The 18,117-nt window shown below is 44.2% G+C and overlaps 6 protein-coding genes across 6 annotated transcripts; 3 read left to right on the top strand and 3 right to left on the bottom strand.

The window, feature by feature from the left end:
* The first annotated feature begins 216 nt into the window (after window positions 1-216).
* C8R40DRAFT_1106308 (uncharacterized protein) lies at window positions 217-1,082 on the top strand. Its single transcript, XM_046228159.1, has one exon. It carries the CDS (start codon window positions 368-370, stop codon window positions 623-625), a length of 258 nt encoding a protein of 85 aa, XP_046086027.1. The 5' UTR covers window positions 217-367; the 3' UTR covers window positions 626-1,082.
* Window positions 609-1,391, top strand: C8R40DRAFT_237217 (uncharacterized protein). Its single transcript, XM_046234437.1, has one exon. It carries the CDS (start codon window positions 701-703, stop codon window positions 1,247-1,249), a length of 549 nt encoding a protein of 182 aa, XP_046086026.1. The 5' UTR covers window positions 609-700; the 3' UTR covers window positions 1,250-1,391.
* A 6,722-nt stretch (window positions 1,392-8,113) lies between these two features.
* On the bottom strand, window positions 8,114-9,765 carry C8R40DRAFT_1171043 (uncharacterized protein; the record flags this gene model as incomplete). The annotated part of the gene is made up of 7 exons (XM_046231637.1): window positions 8,114-8,279; window positions 8,344-8,558; window positions 8,610-8,738; window positions 8,789-8,917; window positions 8,967-9,047; window positions 9,104-9,289; window positions 9,343-9,765. 7 exons carry the CDS (start codon window positions 9,763-9,765, stop codon window positions 8,114-8,116), a joined length of 1,329 nt encoding a protein of 442 aa, XP_046086025.1.
* A 192-nt stretch (window positions 9,766-9,957) lies between these two features.
* Window positions 9,958-10,648, top strand: C8R40DRAFT_1069839 (uncharacterized protein; the record flags this gene model as incomplete). The annotated part of the gene is made up of 3 exons (XM_046226162.1): window positions 9,958-9,965; window positions 10,119-10,190; window positions 10,240-10,648. The coding sequence occupies 3 exons, from the start codon at window positions 9,958-9,960 to the stop codon at window positions 10,646-10,648; spliced, it is 489 nt and encodes a 162-aa protein (XP_046086024.1).
* An 882-nt stretch (window positions 10,649-11,530) lies between these two features.
* C8R40DRAFT_1012435 (uncharacterized protein) lies at window positions 11,531-13,264 on the bottom strand (the record flags this gene model as incomplete). Its single annotated transcript, XM_046222876.1, has 5 exons — window positions 11,531-11,773; window positions 11,896-12,206; window positions 12,253-12,760; window positions 12,820-13,187; window positions 13,240-13,264. Coding segments are annotated over 5 exons (1,455 nt in total), but the record flags the coding sequence as incomplete, so codon positions are not given.
* Window positions 13,265-16,139: 2,875 nt separating this feature from the next.
* C8R40DRAFT_1019657 (uncharacterized protein) lies at window positions 16,140-16,603 on the bottom strand (the record flags this gene model as incomplete). The annotated part of the gene is made up of 2 exons (XM_046222981.1): window positions 16,140-16,334; window positions 16,391-16,603. Coding segments are annotated over 2 exons (408 nt in total), but the record flags the coding sequence as incomplete, so codon positions are not given.
* Between the last annotated feature and the right edge of the window lie 1,514 nt (window positions 16,604-18,117).

Genomic DNA, 18,117 nt, shown 5'->3' with positions numbered 1-18,117 from the left:
TTCCGACCATTTCCAAGTCTTAGACCGAGTTTTCCTTTCCTTTCATGATTTTTACTTATTTGACCTTACAAATTCCTTTCTTTCCGAACTTCGGCCCGATTTTTATGCCTTTCATGATTATTGATTGTTTGACATTATGATTTACTTCATTTCCGAGTTTCGGCCCGATTTTTCACCATTACTATTCCAATTATTCATTTTCTTTATGCTAGAACGCATTTCCGCTTTTTCCGAATTTCGGCCCGAGATTTTGCACCTTTCCATGATCAATTTTTGTTGACAGTATAATTTACTTTGTTTCTAAGCTTCGGACCACTTTTTTTGCCATATGTTCCACTTCTGTTTCGAGTTTTTAAATATTCAGGTAATGTTTCATTGTAATAACTATTATTGCTTCATTCCGGCCCGATTTGGCCGATGTTTTTGCTTATTATTGATTACTAATTATTCCATTCCATGTTTCCGACCTTGCTCCGATTTTCCCGTCATTTTATTGACATTATCTCAAGCTTGCTCATTAGCACTTCCATTCACTTATCTGTTATCATTTCTATTTATGTTGATTCCTTTGCTTCACCCACAAGCTGCTCCTCTGTTTAGTAGGATTTCATTGATTATTTGTTAGGATACAGTTTCTACTCCCACTTAGATCCGTTGATCTGCCGGGTAGACTGAAACACTTTTTTCCAACTCATTTTTTATGATTATCCTTATAGCGCTTTCCGGCTTTGCTTCCCTTGGAACTTCCGGTCTCGGGATGGTTCTACCATCATTCTGGACACTTTGTGTCAATTTCGGCCTTTTTAGGCATCGCTCTTGTGTGGATATCAGCTCAGGTTATCATTTTTGGCAGCACTTTGTGTTGATTGGTATGCCGGACTTTTCCGCAGTTTCCGACGATTTTTCCGGCCCAATCCCGCCCCTCGGCTCGGATTTTATTCCGAAATTTTCCCTACTCCATTACCCTATCCTCCTACATCACCATTTACTCCAACTTCGGCTCTTGATTCATGGCTTTCGAGGGCTCAAGCGTACTTGGGGGATACTGCTGTATTCCAGTCCTGTATTCCAATTTTCGGACCGGCTGCTCCCGATTTTTCCGAATTTCGGAACTTGTTTTAGTCTTTTGAGACTTCAGAACACTTTCCGGCCGGCCCGGACTTCGGAAGTTACGTGGTCATCCATTCTTTTGTTGATTATTTTGTTACGAGTTTACTTTGTTTCAATCTGGTTTTTGTTTGCTTTATGATGTTTCTTTGACCCCCTACATCGGCAGGCCGATCCTTTCCAGTTTCTCTGAAACTTCCACTTTTAATTTATTCTTCACTACTGGATCTAATCCAATCCCTTTGCTTTACTATACTTTACTATTTCACTGCACACATATTCACAGAGGCCTTCGTGGGCTCAGGCCTAACGGGGGGATACTGTCATATGCATGCAATTCACCCCATACGCTTCCCGGCCCGGCCCGGAGCGGCCGGACTTCGGAGTAATTACCTTGTGACTTATTTATTATTCCGAGCTTTCATCGAGGTCTTATGACTACTGTATTTGGGATGTATATAAGCTAGAATACTTTGTACGTTGTAGTCAAGCTTGAAATCAAGTGTACCACCTTATCCCACTCTTTAATATCTCTTTTACCTTTGCTTCTGAGCTGCTCCGGACTCCCGGATCACAGGAACACCATCTAGGCTACTCATCTTGACACTATATCCTTGCCATTATATTCCCGGGGACACAACAGTGTGTGAAGGGTGTTGCTAATAGCTTCACCGACGTCCCACTCCCAGTGTGTACTACAGGCCAATACTCAGTTCCGGACCTCGGAATTATCCCGGGCCATTCCCGGGCCAGATCCGGCCTCAGAACCTCTATAGTTATTGACCTGTAGGCACGGTCTTGTCAGTGAACCATCTCCACTTGTTGCTGCAAACGCCGCCAGTGTTGAAGCCTGGAAGAACTATGAGGTTGTTTTCAAAGCCTGGAAGGAGATCGACACCAAGGCTATTGGTAACATTCGCCTCCGTATCTCTCCCTCCATCCGCATCCTTGCCAAGGAATACAGCGACACAGCTAAGAAGCTTTGGAACTATCTAGCCAAGACTTACAATGTCAAGAGTCTGGGCGCAGTCTTTAATGACTTTGCTGCCGCTATGGCTATTAAAATTCCATACAAGCAAAATCCGCTGTCCTCTATGATGGAGATTGGCATGTACTTCACCCGTATGGATGAAGCTGGCATTGGTCTTGCTGACCACCTCGAAGCTTTGATTCTTTTATCTAAGCTCCCATCACGTTACTCTGTCGTTATCCAAACCATGTCTCAGCTTGAAACTGCAGAGCTCAAGAAATTGACCTTTGCTAAAGTTCGTATCGCAGTTATGAACGCTTTCAGCGGAGACACCATTGGCAACTCCCAACCGCAGAACGCGAACAAGTTTTCGAACGTTCATCGCAAGGGAAACGATCCCAAGTTCTCCCAACAGCAGCATGGTAACGGTAGTAACCAGCAGCAGAAGGGACAGAATGGGAACGATGACAACAAGAAGAAGCGTAAGCGTGGCAGTGGAAAGAACAAGAAGGCTAAGAAGAATGCAAACGCTGCCCAAGCTGATGCAGACTCTATGGACTTCAGTCCGATTGGCAGTACTGTTGACTTTGGTCCGGTACGTACTGATCTTACTCCTTCTGTTCAAGATGTGCGCAAGCACTCCATCCATCCTCCTTACAACCCTCCTCCTAATGCTACGTCCCTTCATCTTCATAAGAAGACAAGGATGGCCATCAAACGTGCCCGTGACATTGGCGTCCGTGCGACTGCCGAAGTCATTCGCACCCTTGAGCCAGCTGGGCATATTTCAGAGTTGGACAGTGATGATGAACTTGATCCTCCAACAAAGCGCACTCGTGCAATGTCTCCTGTGGATGATGTTGAGAATGGCAGTAAGGCTCCTACGCCGCCTCCTCCATCTCCTCCTATGGACTTTGAGGTCCCAGGAACTGCCTCTTTCGACCCTGATGAGTTGATGAACTTCGACTTGGATCGTGAAATTTTGGCAATCACTGGATTCATGGACACCATGGGGTCAGTACCCTCCTCTGATCTTGACCATATGGGATATACTAACGCACCTTCATCGGTTGCAGTGGCGAAGACATGCAAGTCGGCCTTTGAGCCTGATCTCTTGTCCCGTTTGTATAATTACCGTATCGATGCCAAGTATATATCCAATGAACATTTTTGTGTACATGACGTTTCATACTCTGTGTGCAAGAAGTGTAAGGGTAAACAGAGAAATCAACCTAAATGGTGGATGAACGACTCTGGTTGTTCTGAACACACTACCTTTGACTTGAGTGACTTCATTGAGTATGAAGACCTTGAGGAAAAAGTGCTCATAGCAACTGCAACCACAACTGCCTACATTACTGGCGTTGGGACTGTCTTGATAAATTTCAAGGATGTTAGAGGTCGCATGCATTCGGCACGAATCGCTCCAGTATTCTATATGAAGGAGTTGAGTCATCGCCTTATAGCACAAGGACGCTTCCTACAAGATGGCAAAACTGTTCGCGGCAACGCAGACAAAGTTGACTTCTGGGACAAAGACGGTTTATTCCTGTCATTTGAACCACGAACTCACAGCGATACAATCTACATTCTCAAAGATTATTCGCCACAGCCTATGGCTGTAAACCTAGTGATCCACTCAGTGGACTACACTACCATGCATCGTCGCATGGGTCATCCATCGCGCGAAGCACTCACTCAACTGAGGAAACATGCAGAAGGTGTTCCCACCTTTAGCATTCCCCATGAGGAAGATCTATGTGAAGGTTGTGCCAAAGGAAAGATGACTTTACGTCCATTTCCGCCAACTAATCGTCGGGCATCACGTCCCTTCGAGATTATTCACTCAGACCTCAAAGAATGGCCTACCATTTCGTACCACGAGTACAAGTATACGATCTTCTTCATAGATGACTATACTTCGCATGGGTTCTACTGCCACTTAAAAAAGAAGAGCGGAGCTCTTCCAGTGATAAAGCAATTCATTGCCACAGTCAAAAATCTATACGAGACTAACGTCAAGGAATGGATGTCTGATGGTGGCGGAGAATTTAGATCCAATGCACTTGATGAGTTCTTTAAGAACGAAGGTATCAAAGCACAATGGTCATCTCCTCATATCCACCAGCAGAATGGAAGAGCCGAAAGGTTTATCCGGACTATTATTGAGAAAAGTGAACCACAGCGCTTTCAAGCCTGTATTCCTGATTCCTGGTGGGAATTCTCTGTTGCACACGCTGTGCATGTGTATAACCGCACTCCTATGCGTCGTCACAAATGGAAGACACCATATGAGATTTTGTACAACAAAGTTCCGCGCATAGATCACTTGCGTGTCTTTGGCTGTGGCGCGTATGTCTATCTTCATGAAGAAATACGGACAAACAAACAATCGCCTACGTCAGAACTAATGACATATCTCGGAGTTTCTGACGGTGGACACGGAAATATCTACATGCGGTCGAACAATGCCATGTTCACTGCTACGCACGCTGTGTTTGACGAGAAATTATTTCCTCGTTGTAAATCCTCAGAGCGTCATCGCTCTACGCGACTACCAGATCGCAACCCAGATCCTAAAGATCCTATTCCTCCACCTGGTGATGATGATGTTCCCATCTTTCATCAACCTACCACTCCCCAAATGAGACAGGATCCGGAGCAAGACGTTGCACCGCCTGTGCCAGCTGAACAGCCAGCACGAGATCCTAGTCCGCCGCCACAACCCCGGAATGAACAACCTCCTGCTCAAGAACAGTTGAGACGTTCAGGTCGTGTGCGGAGACCACCTACTCGTCTAACCGTTGATCCTAGAAGCAGCACTAAGCTTCCTACGGAACAACAGGTAGAGAGACCAAAGAGGGATATTCAGAGACGCGCACCACAGCCAGGTAGCTCCTCGGCTGAGCAAGAACGTCCTGAGCCAGAACAGGTTCCCGGACCTAGTACTGAGCATCCTACTCCTGAAAATGGAGAACAACCCTCTGTCACTCCCGGTGACGAAGCTAATACCCTGATCAGACTATGTCGGGAAGGGGGAGCTGAATTAATATATTTTCTCATGGCTAAGGCCGTTCCCTTTGAGGGGGAGCTGAAAAGCTCTGAGAACGTCCGTGAATGGACTTACAAGGACATTACTCGCCTACCTAAGGCTGAGCGTGAGGAATGGCTTAAGGCCTGCCAAGAAGAGCTTGAAGCGCTCAAACGGCGTGGTACTTTTGAACTCATGGATCGTCCAGCAGACCGAAAGGTCATTAAGAACCGCTGGGTCTTCGACATCAAATCTGATGGTCGTAAGAAGGCACGCCTTGTTGTCAAAGGGTTCTCACAAATTGAAGGTCTTGATTATGACCAAGTCTTCTCTCCTGTAGTACGGTTTGAGACTGTTAGACTGTTGCTCGCCTTGACTGCGCTGAACAACTGGTATCTCACTGGACTCGATGTTCGAAATGCCTATCTATATGGCGTCTTACATGAGACTATCTACATGGAACAGCCTGAAGGTTTTCAAATCAAAGGCAAAGAGGACAAAGTCCTCTTACTGCGCAAAGCTCTGTATGGACTGAAACAAGCAGGTCTTGTCTGGTGGCGAACACTGGACTCATACATGAAAACACTCGGCTTCAAACGCCTGAGCTCTGATGCAGGTATCTTTGTCCGACGAGGAAAAGATGGCTCTTTAGTCATCGCCATCATCTACGTTGATGACGCACTCTTTGCTGGACCTGACAAGAAACTCGTAGATTCCCTTAAAGGGAAATTTATGTCACATTGGGAATGCAGAGATCTTGGTGAAGCCAAAGAATTCCTTCGCATGCGGATTAATCGTCGTGGCAGAAAGATCTATATTGATCAATGCGCCTACCTTGACAAAGTCCTTAAGCGTTGCGGGATGGAAAATGCTAAAATGGCTGATACACCACTTCCTGCAGGGTTCCAACCCGAACCCACCAAAGGCCAATCGAATTCCGCTCTTCGTAGCAAGTTCCAAATGGTTATTGGTTCCCTTCTCTACCTTATGTTGGGCACACGTCCCGACATCTCCTTTGCTGTTACCAAGCTTGCACAACATGCAGCTAACCCATCTCAAGAGCACCTTAACAAGGCACTCTATATTTGCCGCTACCTCCTAGGTACTAGATCATATGCACTTTGCTATGATGGTGAATTGGGTATCGGTCTCAGCGCTTGGACTGATTCGGATTGGGCTTCCGATCCCTATACACGCCGGTCACAGACTGGATTTTTCATGAAGCTTGCCAATGGCATCTTCTCTTGGACCAGCCATGCGCAGAAGACAATTGCTCACTCGTCTACAGAGGCTGAGTATATGGCATTGTCTGATTGCAGCCGTCAAGTGGTTTGGATCCGTAATCTACTTGAAGAATTAGGCTATAAGCTTGACGCTATTCCTATTGCTGGAGATAATCAAGGATCCATTTTCATGGCATCTAATCCTGTCACTAGCAAGCACTCGAAACACATTGACATCCGATATCATTATATCCGTGAAGTTGTTGAATGTGGCCTTGTGCAAGTATTCTTCGTAGATGGCAGTAACAACCCTGCAGATCTTTTCACAAAGAATCTTGGGCGCATCAAATTCGATCTATTCCGCTCAATGCTTGGACTTGAGTTCTACTCGTCCACCAATCCTTAGGCTGTCTGTCCTGCCTGACGCCTACCGCTATTGCTTTGAGCAAAGTACTTTACTGTGCTGCTCAGCAAGGGGGTGTGTTGAACGCGGCTATGCTGTTCACATGCCACTATTATGAACATGTGTTATAATATGTCATATGTAGTCATATCTAGTCATTTACTATATGCGGATTCCTCAGTACTTCCTTATGTAATACTGTCATACAGTTATGTATATAAACAGGCCATATCCTGTACTGGAATCCAACTCGCTTCTCTCTTACTTTTATTGCCTCACTGAGACACTAAGCTCTACTACCAGGTATGGTACTGGAGAGTGTTCCCACTACGCACTCCTTGCCTGCTCAACATAAACTACAGTAGCTACACAGGCAAGCAAACCTATCCAACAGTGGTTAACCCTAAGAGTTTTGAACTGAGCTTTGCCAATTTGAACCCGCGCCCGAGAATGGTAATTTTATCCCCAGGTTATCAGAACCTCAGGTTCACTGACATCGATGCTGGAATGGACCACGAACCTGGCTCAATCATGTCCGATGTGTCACAAATGTCATTCCGATTCTCCCGATTCTCTACATAATATACAGGACATGGACTAGATGATTCACAACATAGTACAAGGACTTCATTGCTTGTTACTAACACATCAAACAGGTGTAACTAGATGAGCAGGATCTACATGATATAGATAAATAAATCAGCAGATGAGAGTAAACGACGAAGGAACATAACACTCGCCGTTGATCCAATGTACGAAGTGGTAGAACAATCCCCAGTAGTTAATTGTCAATACTACATGCATTTTGAATAGGATCCAGACAACAAATAAGCATAGTTGAGGACGCATTGAGGGGAGAACAAAAGATTGGGATGGGCTTGTTCAAGAGCTTGAAGTTTTGAGTTGAGACTTGAGAGCTTGAGGTTTCGAATGGATACACATTACTTGAAGTGAGGAACTGATTTGAAGACTTGATTTCAGATATGACCGTGCTTGCTCTGGAGTTTGAGAACAACAGATTGTTGAATCTGGAGAATTTAAGGGTGAATTTTGGTCTTGAGCAGATATGATCACTGGGAGCAGAGCGAGAACGTCGCGTTCATGGACCGGCATGTTAATTGTAGGTAAATTGTAGGTAAATAAAGGCAATATACATCGGCGTTGAGGGACATGGGCAGTGAGAGTCGCAAACAAAGTTGAACAGGGTACAAACATTGGACAACAATAATCAACGCGTGACTTCAGACGCGAAGAACGGAAGCAAATTTAACGTCGATGGTCCACTCAAAAGAAAGAATCTATCCACCATGCATTCGTGTATCGACCACTACAAGATACTGTTGTCTATAGGTTCTCGTTCATTACCTACGCCAGCAACTTCATGTCTGTCCTATCAGAGCAGCCAAAGTACTATCACCTTGACCACTAGTCATAGTACCTGAACCACTTTGGGTCTGCATGTGGTTTTGACCATTGCTCGACGCAGAAGAGCCAGTGGTTTCCCGAAATCCGGACTCATCATATCGTGTGTATTCCTCAAGCAACCTGTGAATTGGATGTCATATAGTGTGAGTTCATATCTCGAATATGACGATCCCAAAACACTTACTCTTTCCAGCGAGGATCAGTTAGCTTCTTACCAAGATCTTTCTTCTGATCCTTGTACCATGTATCCACCAAGCTCCAGAAGTCACATCCTCTGGCCACTCGACCTCCTCGCTTCCGCTTCTTGTTTGGTGCCTCTGAATTGTCGTCGCCCTCAATAGACTCAGTCTCTTCTTCTACTGCCCAGTCAATTTGGTGTCGGTCATAGACAAAGCGACGCTAGCATAGATGTCAAAATACAGCATGAATTAGCAAGTAAAGGTTACTGACCAGAACTATGTTCCGTAGAAGGATATGTTGAGAATTGAATTCTGGACCACCTGGATGACAGTATGTCTTGTTCATGTTATGAGTAAAATCTGCTGCGCTGATAGGCTTTTTAGTGATACTATCAATGATCTGGACCTTAAGAGGTTAGATCGGACTTGGGAGAAGTTATTTTGGCCTACATGTTGGCGAAATTGATTCCTCACACTCGAGCAGATTTTGTTTACACGTCCTTCAAGGGCATGCTCGTAGGCAGGATTGCCCATGATATTTGAGAAACCTAACTGTTCTGCATTTGCTCGGAGGTGAACCTGATGAAAACCTCAAGTTACATTCATTGAATAACTGCGAATCACTCACAAATACATCTGTCCCAATGTCCATATAGCATGTCCGTAAAGGATCGTAGACCTTGTTGTGCGCGACCAAATGGATCAATCGCTATGGGTGAATGGCATGAATATGTCGCCAAGGACTTGAGAATACAGAAAACTCACATTTTGGGTAGAACTCAGACTAAATGTTTGAAGCCGGATGCGTAGGTCATTGATCATTGCGCGAATTGTTTGAACATCGTTCTCATCTTCCTTTGGATGTTTATTTTCCAGGTGCAACATGAGGGCAGTTGAATACAATTGAGTAAGGAGGTCTGCTGCTGGCAAACCCTTCCCCACCTTCCCGAACTGTCAAATGGTACAGTAAGCTCATCTGAAGTATCCGAAAGTATGATATTCACCTTGAGAAATGTTTGTAGGGTCAACCTCTGCTCCTCTGTCAAGCTAAAATCCTTCGCTAAGTTATCAACTGCTAACGAAGTCACCTCGGGTTCTGTATTGGGTTCGGCAGGATCTCCCAACATCTGAGTTGAAGACTGCGATGAGGTGTATGAGGTGGGCTGTCCGGGAGTGACTTGATGGCCTTGGGTCATTGTTAGTTGGTGATGGATGATGGAATCCGGGAAAAGAGGGAATGATGGACTCTCGGAGCTTGTGTATGTGCTGCCTGACTGCGGTGATGGATACCGAGGCAAGTTGGGTGGTAGAAGCATGTTTGAAGTGGGGTTGTTCATCGTACTGGCTGTGTGAGTAGTTGGGAACATGGCACGATGTCCGAAATTTTCAGAGTGTGCAGGTGAGGGGAAAGAACCCAAAGTGCTCATGATAGAACGTGGACCAGGAGATTTCAAAGCAAACACCCCTTTTATGCAGACACGTCAATATGGTCATGTTTGTGCAAAATGTGAAGGACATGTTGTTGAAGACCATTCAACGACAGTCACGTTCTGCATTGCATTGCTGCAAAAGTACAAAAAGGGTTGCTTCACTCAAAATCTTCGAAAGAATCCACTTCAATGAACGCGTGAGTGCCCTTTCACATTTTTTACCATGTTCTCAATATCAGCTTGCAGAGATCATCATAACAAGTCCATTATCTTATCGAACCTAAACTTCCGGACTCTGTCCAGTACGCTATTTACCACTGCTTTTTTCTATATTCATGTTTGCGCTACAGGGATATCACTATGGATTTGGACAGTGTTACAACACGTAAGCGCAGACGAATCCCAATACTTCCAAGTGAGCTGTATGTTATATCTATCCTCACTTATATTTGTTGCTTAAATATGTCATAGTGGCAGTATTGGAGACTGGGCACAGGTCATGCGCCAAATCAGGGATTTCTTCGAGACGCACCAGCAACGCTACAGAGAGGAGGTTTCTGAGCTGAAACGGTGTATGGACCTTGAGCGCAAGGCCTACCATACTCGCGAGAACACTCTAGAGGACTATATCAAACTGCTTGAGCGGCAAGTCGACGCAGCTATTAAATCTGATGACGATTACAGGAAAGAGTGGGTAGAGCTTCAGCAAAGTCTGACAAAGACGAGGATGCAGCTTGAGAAGTCCGACAGGGTACTGGAGGTTATTCAAATCTTTCTGTCTGTTGCTGTTCCTGACTACCAGCCTAACTTTGTGCACCTTCTCGAAGATGTCACACAGGCTCGAGACTTGATTGAGCAGAGACTGCAAGCCACAAATTGATCTTTTAACGTATCATTTCTATGTACATGAAGTCGTCGGTGCTCTCTAGTGTATGTACTTTCAAATATATCAGATATTTGACTACTGCCTGTGAATACCGTCCCATGAATCAAACTGAGTATTATCCTGAATCATAGGCAAAAGATCAGAAGTGGAAGGAGTAGTGGGATGCAAAGAGCTCGAGGATGGGCCATGATTTGTAGTAGATGGATGGATTGGGCCAAAATTCTGACCCCACAAAGGCCAGCCAGATGGGAATGAATCATTGGAAGAACGTGAATATAGATTACTGGAATTACGGGTCTGGAATGCATGTGGTTGGCTAAACCCAGGTAATATTGGAGATGTGACTTGGTGCGGTGTCCGAAGGTCTGGTGTGTTACCTGGGCTGAGCGAACGCATGGGCAGAACCGCAGCCCCACCTTGACGACAATGAAGCAGATTCAATAAGCTAGAAGCATCCAAGCTACTTTGCTGTTGATAGAGTGAGATATCTGGCATTGTTGGTAGTGGATATCCAGAATGTGGGTGAGGACTATATGGCCTCAGCATGTTCAATGAGCTAGGAAAATCATCGAAGTTCCTTGACTGCACCGATGCGAGAGAATGATGGTGGGAATGAGATGGTGAGACCTGGAGCACTTGTGGATTCAGTGCAGTACTCAGGGTCAATGGACAATAGGGCGAATGTGGGCGAGGATTGAGTGGTGAATTTGATGGACTATTCAGAGTTGGATATGGGTGAGGATTAAATTGTGGTTGTCCTGGTACTGGTGGATTCCATGGACTAGGTAATGCAAGCACAGTGCTTGTTTGAGGTGATCGAGCTGCAGGCCTGCCAGTTGTGTTCGGGAGTTTATTGAGTGTATCCCATTCCCGAGCTGCACTTTCTTCGAGAACATGCTGAACAGAAAGTGGTTCAGCCTGAAGACGAAATCTCTGGACATACTTCGCATCCCACATTTGAGCCGTGTTTAGCACAAGATCCTGCAATTTACCCCGATGCACAACAACACCCTTTGCTCCATTAGTTTTTTCACGTTCCTGCATTCCTGTTCCAACCTGTTCAACCTGACAATGATTGTGGTCACAATCATGTTGGACATTCGCTGTACATTGCAGAGCCTGTGTACATGTAAGACTACAAATAGCAGAATTATACAGGTACTCATGGTGGGCTTTACAAGGAAGAATTTTCCGGAGGCAACTAAACGTGGCATACCATGAGCTGAAGGTATACTCCCAACAGTCATAGGTTTGATAAGAACAGAATCTGCAACAGCTGAAAGAGAATCGCGATGCTGAAGTTGAAGAGCCTCAGTGACATGTGCGATAGAGATACCATGATGGGAAAAAGGTCGTAATATAGGATCGGAGCATGCTACATAGCTCGAAGGCATGCACCTGTCCCCGTTGGCAATCAGAACTTCTTTGACACGGCAATATTTCCCATTCAGTTTTTCAGAGTTTGTGAATAAAGGCGAGTCAGGAACCCGTCGTCCAGACTGTGTGTTCTGCCAGCACTGTTCAGATGCAGTTGGGTCCAGTGTACAAGATCCTTGATGGAATATGAGATTTGCATCAATAATTCGAAGACCTCATACCAGTCAATGATTTTTTGGTCTTTGAGTATCCTAAATATCGCCCAATACTATCACTTGACCAAGACATAACATCGGTAACACTGTTACCAACGGAAAACCAATCGCCTTTCTTAAAGGAGTGTTGTCGAAAATACAGTTGAACCTGAGTAATGCGTGCCCCCTGGGGAAGCCGAACATCATGGAAGTTTTTGTCTGCATGATTATCGAGCTCTATATGTCCACGGTCAAGGAATAAACCTCCACTAAGCATATGGCGAATACGATTCTGTTTCGCAAAAGCCAAAGCAATATCCCGAGATGGAGCAAGACGGTTTGAATGAACACTTTTAGCACGGATGATTGCATTGTATGATTCAAAACCTTCCGTGGCAAAAAGTATAGCTGGACCAAAACGACGAATATGTGCAGGAAGGTGAACGAGAATGTGGAATTTGGGTTTGTTAAACCATCGAATACTCCATTTAGCTGCGTGAAGCAAGAACTGTTCGATTTCATGCTCTAATGTTTTCTATTACAGGAATGCGAGTCAGTTATCTGTTAATAGATAGTATTAAAAAAAGCTCAAACAATGTAAACCTCCAAATCTTCAATCTCGGGCTGCCATATGAGGGGAACAAGTTTCGAAAGTGACAACCATGTTTCATAACATTCCTTGTTAACAAATTCCTTGAGAACGTATGGTGCAACCTGGCAGATTTTGCGAAAATCAGAGCCTGTGAGAGAACCATAATAGTCTACTAAAGTTTTACCAGGCAGACTCGAGTCAAGTCCAAGCCCCTCAACATCAATGGATGAAAGTTTTGCAGCTAGTTTGGCCTTTTTTTCAGGATTTTTCTTGATCTGGTTTTCGATGACATCGCGCCAGAGATATTTGACAAATCCCAAGAGAATGACATGGAGAATTTCAATGGGCATATCAGAGTGAGGGTCTAAGCCTAAATTCAATGATTACATCAGTCCTGTCCTTGGAGAAATGGAGAAAGTTACCTTTAATACGCCACACAGGGCTCATGGTCTCAGCAGGGAGATTTTGGACTGCTTGATTCAAAGCTGTCTGTGGATCTGTTCCTCGCTGACGTTTGGACACATTGAGAAGCTGGTCAATAAAGAATGACTGGTACGTGTCTTTTAATCCAGATGCTGTATGTTGAGTCTTGATTCGGTTGCCTGCACGGGGGGTTTGAGCTTCAACAAATTGTGACTTCAGCGCAGCAATGCTCTCTTGTTTATTACGGGGAGCCCCGGGCTTGATAACAGAAGGCAAGTTTAATATAGTGGTAATTGCAGCTCATAGTAAATGTACCTTGATAAATGCTTTGATGCGGTTCACCATTGACTGTAAGCTCTCTTTGAATTTTGTACCCTTCTTTTTCGCTCCCTTACTTGCAGATGCTCCAGATCCGACATCAGAATCATCGCCCCTTTCGCCTTCCTCACTTTCAGATTCTACGCCAGATGCAGGCTCCCGAGCACTACTATCACTGGCATCTTTACCTTTGGCCCAACAGGTCCGACAAAAAAATTTACCTCGTAGCCCAATATGGCATGCAAACTCACTCTGCATAGGGTTATCTCCTAGCAGAGCGAGAACACATACAATAAGAAGCACACGGGATTCAGTGACAGGGTCCCAAGCCCAGATGCCATTGTCCTGACAGTCTCTTGATGATACGAACTCGTAATTAGATGGCAATTTATACAATCAAAAATCAACTTACTGTAGCTGATCAGCAATTCCATTGAGCATTTCAAGTGGAGGTGCTGTATTTGATGTTGCCAGAAAATGTACATTGTATTCTTTTGATGACTCTGAACGACTAAGTCCTGCCAATGTGAAAAGAAGCTGTTGTGTTCATTCCAGTGTTTTGAAGTGTTCCCTGATGTATCATCGCAATATAGCCAGATGGGATATGTCAAAACCTGAGCACCATTAGCTTGTATACGCCAAGGGTTTCCTTCAGCAGGGTTGGTTAATATCCAATCACCACAGGTTGGTGGGACAGTTGAATGGTCAATGAAATCTCAAAGTGAAGTTGTCATTGTGTGATACAGTCAGAATACAAAAAGAACAGCTTACCGTTAACGAGCTTGCCTCGTTTTTGTGTGAAAGAGAAAGGAAGGAATCTAATGGGCACTCCAACCAACCAATCTAATACACAATATGCGAGTTCACTGCTATCAAATTTATTTAATAGCAAGGGGTAGCGTTGGCAAAGGTTCCGCAAAGCTTTGAGAGCTAAGTACGAAGCTTTGATCAATCAATTTGAATCGTTCTAAGGATTCGATATATTCCTTTGATCAAGGTAGATTTAGCACGATTTGTGCTTTGGTTTGTATCGATTTGGGTATATCAAGAATTGGGGGTTTGAATCAAAGTAAATTAAAACCGAAACACACAGACCCCTACGGAGGGCTAGAACTATGTGCTGGCACAACCACACAGCATGATTTGCCCTTAAGACCAACGACTGATCCTAAGTTCGAAGAATACCCAACAACTGGATAGACTTCTCGCAGTCACAAGGAGCAGAACACGACGTTCCTATACTCACAAGTGCCGGGCCCGAATGGCTGCTAGCGAAGAGGTTTCAGTCTGGCGGGAGTGTGTCTTTCCTTTTTACGGATTAGCACTGCAACGTTGTCCCAAAATCACTTGTATTCCAGATACATCGGATCGCTATTTATACATACAGAATATAGAGTCGCATAGTACAATTAATTTAATACAATAAATGTTCGGAACCGCAAGGAAACTTCTACACTCAGTCAGATACCATTTAATTTGAATCTACATGTCCTTATTTGGTCCATATTGGTTCCAAGATTCTAGTATACCTCCAAACATAGGCAGGTACTTCAATATTCATTTAATTTAATTGTTTTTTGAAGGATGACTCGAATGGTGTCCAACTGTCATTGCTGTTCAACACTTACTTCGATCGTTTGTCACCTCGTCCGGAGGCAAATCAGCTCTCCTCGATTCTAATCCTATCAATCTGATTCATCTGGATTAAACTAATTGCTTCTCTCTTTTAATAGACACCCATTGTGCCTATACTCTATCAAGGGAGTTACGCATAGTATTCATTTAATTGCATTCTTCAATATTTTCTACGTCAGGACTCTTTGACATTCATTTGATATGTCTTCGGAGCCTCGCAGTCTTTCGATCGTTCTTCTAGTCATTTTACTCAACCATGCAACTTGATTGGTCTATTAGACTAAATCGCAGTCTTTTAGATTAATGCATGATCTCGTTCTAGAAGGAGTATTTGATAATTTCTGAGTTCTAGAAAGTCATTTCGAGTCAATCCTCGGTTCATGGTCACTTGAGTAAGTTCTTCCAAACTCCTGCCAGTGTAAGGTCCAATAAGAATACCCTTGGTATGTCATACGTGAATGGTCATCCTTCGGATGTAGTCCGAGTCTGGTATAATCCTGCTTGACAAACAGGTAGACTGCTATCCGTAGGTAGTATCGGGGATGGGTAAACTAACCAACTTGTGGTAGTATGGGTATATGGTCCCTTCAACTTATTAGACTGATTCAGTATCGACTTTGACTGTCAATCTGGGTCTCAATTACAGTCCTCTTGATACAAATCTATATGTGAAAATGTCACAATTCACAGCATAGACGTCTAGCCAAAATTTAGGCGTGTCACCGTCAATCAGACTTGCTTTGGTGAGATTATGATACCATCCATTCTGCTGGTCCGACAAGATGACAGGGAATGGCTTGAGAAACTGATCCTCATCAATCTCAAGTCTATCATTACCCTTAATAACCCGCCATGACTTGCAACTACCTTCACGAGTGACCTCCTCCATCTTCCAGCATCGAGCATATAGCTGACCTCTCCGCTTGAACCACCAATGTGGCATATAGATAGATCCATCCCGGACCATCGCTGGCTCAAAGATATAATAATCTTCTCCATGAATTCGTGCCATAGGCCCAAGTTCATTATCAGGAATTTCATTGAGCCAGCGCGAAAACTGTTGAGCCTCAGACACATTCTTGGCAGCACAGTCTTCAGGGTAGAATGACAGATTTTCACGAACATGTGGGTTACACATTTCCTGTATGAGAGACAAGATACTCAGTTGACAAATAACTGTAATTAGATAGAACAAACTTGAGAAATAATGTCAGCGAGACTGTTGACATAGTATATGTGACCAAAAGCTCCCTTGTACTTGTAAGTTTGAATACCATAGAGCTTTTGAAGCTTGGTGTCGAGCTCTTTCATAGTTTTCACTGAGGTAGCATCTTTGACCCCGTTAACCTTTAACAGCCATAGGAATAGTTCTAGCTGATGGACAGAAAATGTAGAACGGGGGAGATGCATGAGGATGTCAAGTGTACAAGCCTTTTACAGTTAGCTATCATGAAGAATGAGATTTCGAGATTCCTTACTGTTCTGTTTGGCCATGGAAACCATTCTCGAGATTTTTCTGAAGTATCTGTCCTGGGGCGCTTATAGTTGAGATTGGCTGGATTGAAAGCATCATCTTCTACATGCAAGTAACATCAGATCTTGAAAGAAGATGGGTTAGTTGGAGGCAAACCTCTCAATGGAGTATATCCAGCATCTCCTTCACAGCTAGAATCACTACTGTCGGACTCAGAGTGTTCACCATCAAACTCATTGTCTGAATGAATGTCGTCTGGTCCATGTGCAAAGATATTCAACATGTAGCTACTCAGTGCCTGCCTGCTCTCAACCTCATGAGAACCACCAAGCTCTTGTTCATTGAAATCAAGTTCAGCCCAGTTGATGCTATTAGATCACTGATATGCGATGAAGATTTGGGAGAATCATGATGTTGAAAGTTGGAAAGGGGTGGTAGTGTCTCGCGAAGTGTATTGGGAGTGTCAAGAGACTGGAGAAGCCGTGTAGCAGCAAGATCGTATATAGATGAGATCGGGACTGCTGGATGTGTATGGTGGGGGGAACCTGTCGGGGATGGCGTTTGTTTCTCCTTCATGCGAGCGACATTCTCTTTGTGCTTTCCACTGCCTGAGTGCCTTTTGGCATGATACGGAGTTTGTCCAGCACTTTTGCAAGCTTGACAGTACACGAGCCATTGGGATTTCTCATATTTAACATGCCACACTAGAAGATATAATATCATTTCGCAAGTGGACATAACTTGTCGATAGTAGGACCCTATTATACCTTCATTGTCTTCGAAGCCTTTGGGGACCATTGATCCTGTATAGGACATCACGTCTGGCACAGATTTTGCAGTTATTGGTTTAGTGCAAGGGTTTATCAGGCTTGGGATGAGTTACAGTACTCAGAAAAGTTAGATGCAGGCTATCTACAAAATTTGAAACCATGTTTGAAATTATTGAAGTCACGGATGACATGAAATTCCATCCGTCGCTTCATCAAGCCGGTGCATCCCGTGGATATCTGAAGGTCTGGCTGTGTATGGAGTAACTGAGTGAGACGAGAAAAAATAATCATGACAGAGTCACAGTCTCATGATATCCCGTGCCGGTCACAAGAAATCAATACAATTCAACTCAGTGTTACTTTTGTCCAAATAAGGAGAAACTCCTACCATATAGGGAAATTAATTTTGTATGGAGTGCCGTATATAAGGATGATACTTCCGTAAACTACAGCCTCGTAACTTTGCCTTGGTTTTTCTCCACCTTGATGGAAGTAGCTCATAGCGGTAGTAGCCGATTGCTTCACGACCCTCTGGGGCTGATCCCAAGAGCTGTATGGCTTCTTTGACAGTGAAAACCTAACCAAGGAAGTAATCTGGCATGCGGTAGCCTTGATGAATGCAATATGCGATGGGAGGAAAATCATCAATACTAATTCCGAGCTTAAGTATGCAAGGTCAC

This window comes from Lentinula edodes (assembly GCF_021015755.1).
Source record: "Lentinula edodes strain Le(Bin) 0899 ss11 chromosome Unknown C8R40scaffold_19, whole genome shotgun sequence".
Taxonomy (NCBI): domain Eukaryota; kingdom Fungi; phylum Basidiomycota; class Agaricomycetes; order Agaricales; family Omphalotaceae; genus Lentinula; species Lentinula edodes.
The sequence above is the reverse complement of the archived record's forward strand: the minus strand, read 5'-3'. Positions and strand labels throughout refer to the sequence as shown.